We start from the raw sequence: 2,585 nt of genomic DNA, 5'->3' as shown, positions 1-2,585 counted from the left end.
AAAAAACCCTGTGGTGAGGAAATGGGCTCATCAGTGTCACTCTGCGTGTTTGCTATTCTCCCATCACTCTTCATTTTTATCATCTATTCTCTGGCCTCAAGGGAGTGTACTAAACTCTAGAGCTGTAGCTGGGTTCTGGGACACCACCAGACAAACTCTCCCAGGGCTTCAGGAGCGCAACTGAAGGCCTTAAGAACTCCAAACAAACATCGACCACTTTTTGGTTACTTTTAGACGAGACCTTTTGTCTTTAACATTTTCTATGAAAAGAGATGGTAGTAGGCTTTGGAAGATTTAACAGTGCAGTCATTCATTCATTCATTGTCTGTGACCTGTTGCAGGTGTTTGAGAAGCTGAAGGACCACATGCTGATCCCTGTCCCCAACTCTGAGAAGATGAAAGTGGATGGAGGTCTAACCTGCTGCTCCGTCCTCATCAACAGACCGGAAAAGCTGTGAGGGCCCCTATGGAGTGCGCACTTCGACCCTGTTCCAGTACCCTAAAAGAGCACCGCCCCTTCTCTTCCTGCCTTTTCAGACCATGGCCCAAAATAAAAAAATAATAATAATAATTCAGACAGTAAAGGAACCATGTTTTTTTTTTTCCTGGACTGTGTTGACCTGCCGTATGATCAGACCCGGAGAACAAGGGGTTAATTCATAAAGCAGGATTTGTTTAGCCAGATAACTTAAGCCAAAACTCAAGCTTAATCAATAAGGAGATTGCTAGGGGGTGGTCATATTGAGTGCTTCTACATTTTGGCTTAAATTATCCAATTAAATAAAGAATCTTGCGTAGCACTCACTGTAGGTCATAGTTCAAAAGGCTACACGATCCCAGCAGTTAGCGATTCCCTCCGCAACTTTTCACAGTGAATGCATTTCACAAAGTACACTTCACGCAGATCTTACGTTTGATTAATTTGGACTTGTAAATTTGTGTCCAATAGCACTGCTGCTCTGACTGCTGTGACCCTGAAGGGCAGGGCTGTGTACATCAGTTCTGTAGAATCTAAAACTGAGGAAGCGCCGTCTGTAGTTGTATTTACACATCAGTCGGAGCCGAATATAAACTGTAGTCACGAGGCGGACTGGATAAAAAGTAATTAAATAAAGCCCTAAAGATGGGAAGACCAGGTTAGCTTCTTATTCGGATTTTCCCGTTCCACTTTAAATGTTGTAATGAATAATGTATTATTATTATTATTATTATTATTATTATTATATTTGGTTACACATTTTTAATTCATTGTCTGTAAGTGCTTATCCAGGTCAGGGTCGCGGTGGGTCAGGAGCCTAGATGGAATCACTGGATGAATGTGAAGACACACCCTGGAGGAGGCACCAGTCCTTTGCAGGGCGACACACACACACACACACACACCTAGGGACAAATCTTGACTAGTCAGTCCACCTACCAACATGTGCTTTTGGACCATGAGAGGAAACCTGAGCCCTCGGACAGGGGGAGAACGATTTTATATTTGCAAAAACCAGTTAATTTGTGCATTTTTACTTTTATGCATTTGCTCAAACACAACTGCAAATGTCAGAATATTTTTTGGAAATGTTCTTTCACCCATTTTTGATGCGTACTCATTGGCCACCTAGGGTTTGTCTTAAAAGCAGCTACAAAAACCTGGACCGGATCATGGGTTCAAGCACTCGATTTGACGACCTCTCCTTCGTCCTAGTGTTTCTCGACCCTGGTCCTGTTTCACTGCAGCGCTGTAATATTTAATTCTCAGCTCAGGAAGAGCTTGTTATTGAGCTGATCGTTTGTTTTTTTTTTCTATTGTCAAAGCAGCAGGATTATGGATTCTCTGAGAGCACGGTGGGCAATCACAGATCCTTCAGTCATTTGTTTTATATCTGGGGCAGGTTCTAATCTGCTACGAGAAATGAAAGGATTGGCTGTAGATTGATGGAGTGGAGTTTAGAGTTAGTCACTGGTTGGCCGTAAAATTGAGATAATGGAACTAATAACTAATAATAAGCAAGTGATTCGTTTATACTTTTCATGTTTTAACTTCATTATTAGAAGCTTAATTAAGTTCAATATTTTAACGCACACCACAAAGGTAAACAACGAGTACTGAACCAGGGCCGTGACCAGGGCTGTTCTGAATTACATAGTGCAGTTTCCTCAGTGCTGAGCCTGGAGTAGCAAAGACAGAGGCACTATTCTCCATATTACAGCTCAGTGGAGCATCATGTTTTGAAACTGTAATTATAAATGTGAAACACTACCTAGCGATGTTAATCAGGTTTTAAGGTGCTTTGAACATTGTTCCTTACACGTGATGTCTCAAGTCCAAGACCAAGTATAATTAGCCTTGCTCTGTACAATGCTAACACAGGGATTTGTCAGTGCCCATTACGACACTGCACAGTCGGCCTTATCCTCCGAGGGTGTTGAGCTGTCCAGTGACACTGTAGTGGAAAAAGAAGCACCTCTCAGAGCAAACATGTGCTCCTCACTCTCCCAGGTTGGTGTTGGTGTGTGATTGGGGAGTGTTCTAGATAACAGAGAACAGAAAACTATGAGTACCTGATGGGGACAGGCTTGAGGTTCTCCAAGCTTTT

The 2,585-nt window shown here is 42.4% G+C and overlaps 1 protein-coding gene across 3 annotated transcripts in view; it reads left to right on the top strand.

Annotated features, from left to right (window-relative positions):
* The window catches only part of ddah1 (dimethylarginine dimethylaminohydrolase 1), a 65,122-nt gene extending 64,394 nt beyond the window's left edge, over positions 1-728 (top strand). For all 3 annotated transcript variants that reach the window (XM_066673365.1, XM_066673364.1, XM_066673363.1), the window contains one exon: positions 342-728. In XM_066673365.1, coding sequence (XP_066529462.1) covers positions 342-458 — 117 coding nt within the window. In that variant the 3' untranslated portion in view covers positions 459-728. The remainder of the gene's footprint in view (positions 1-341) is intronic.
* The last annotated feature ends 1,857 nt before the right edge of the window (positions 729-2,585 follow it).

This window comes from Hoplias malabaricus, chromosome 5, assembly GCF_029633855.1.
Source record: "Hoplias malabaricus isolate fHopMal1 chromosome 5, fHopMal1.hap1, whole genome shotgun sequence".
NCBI classification, from domain to species: Eukaryota; Metazoa; Chordata; class Actinopteri; order Characiformes; family Erythrinidae; genus Hoplias; species Hoplias malabaricus.
Note: the sequence above shows the minus strand (reverse complement) of the source record. Positions and strands in the feature narration are given on the sequence as shown.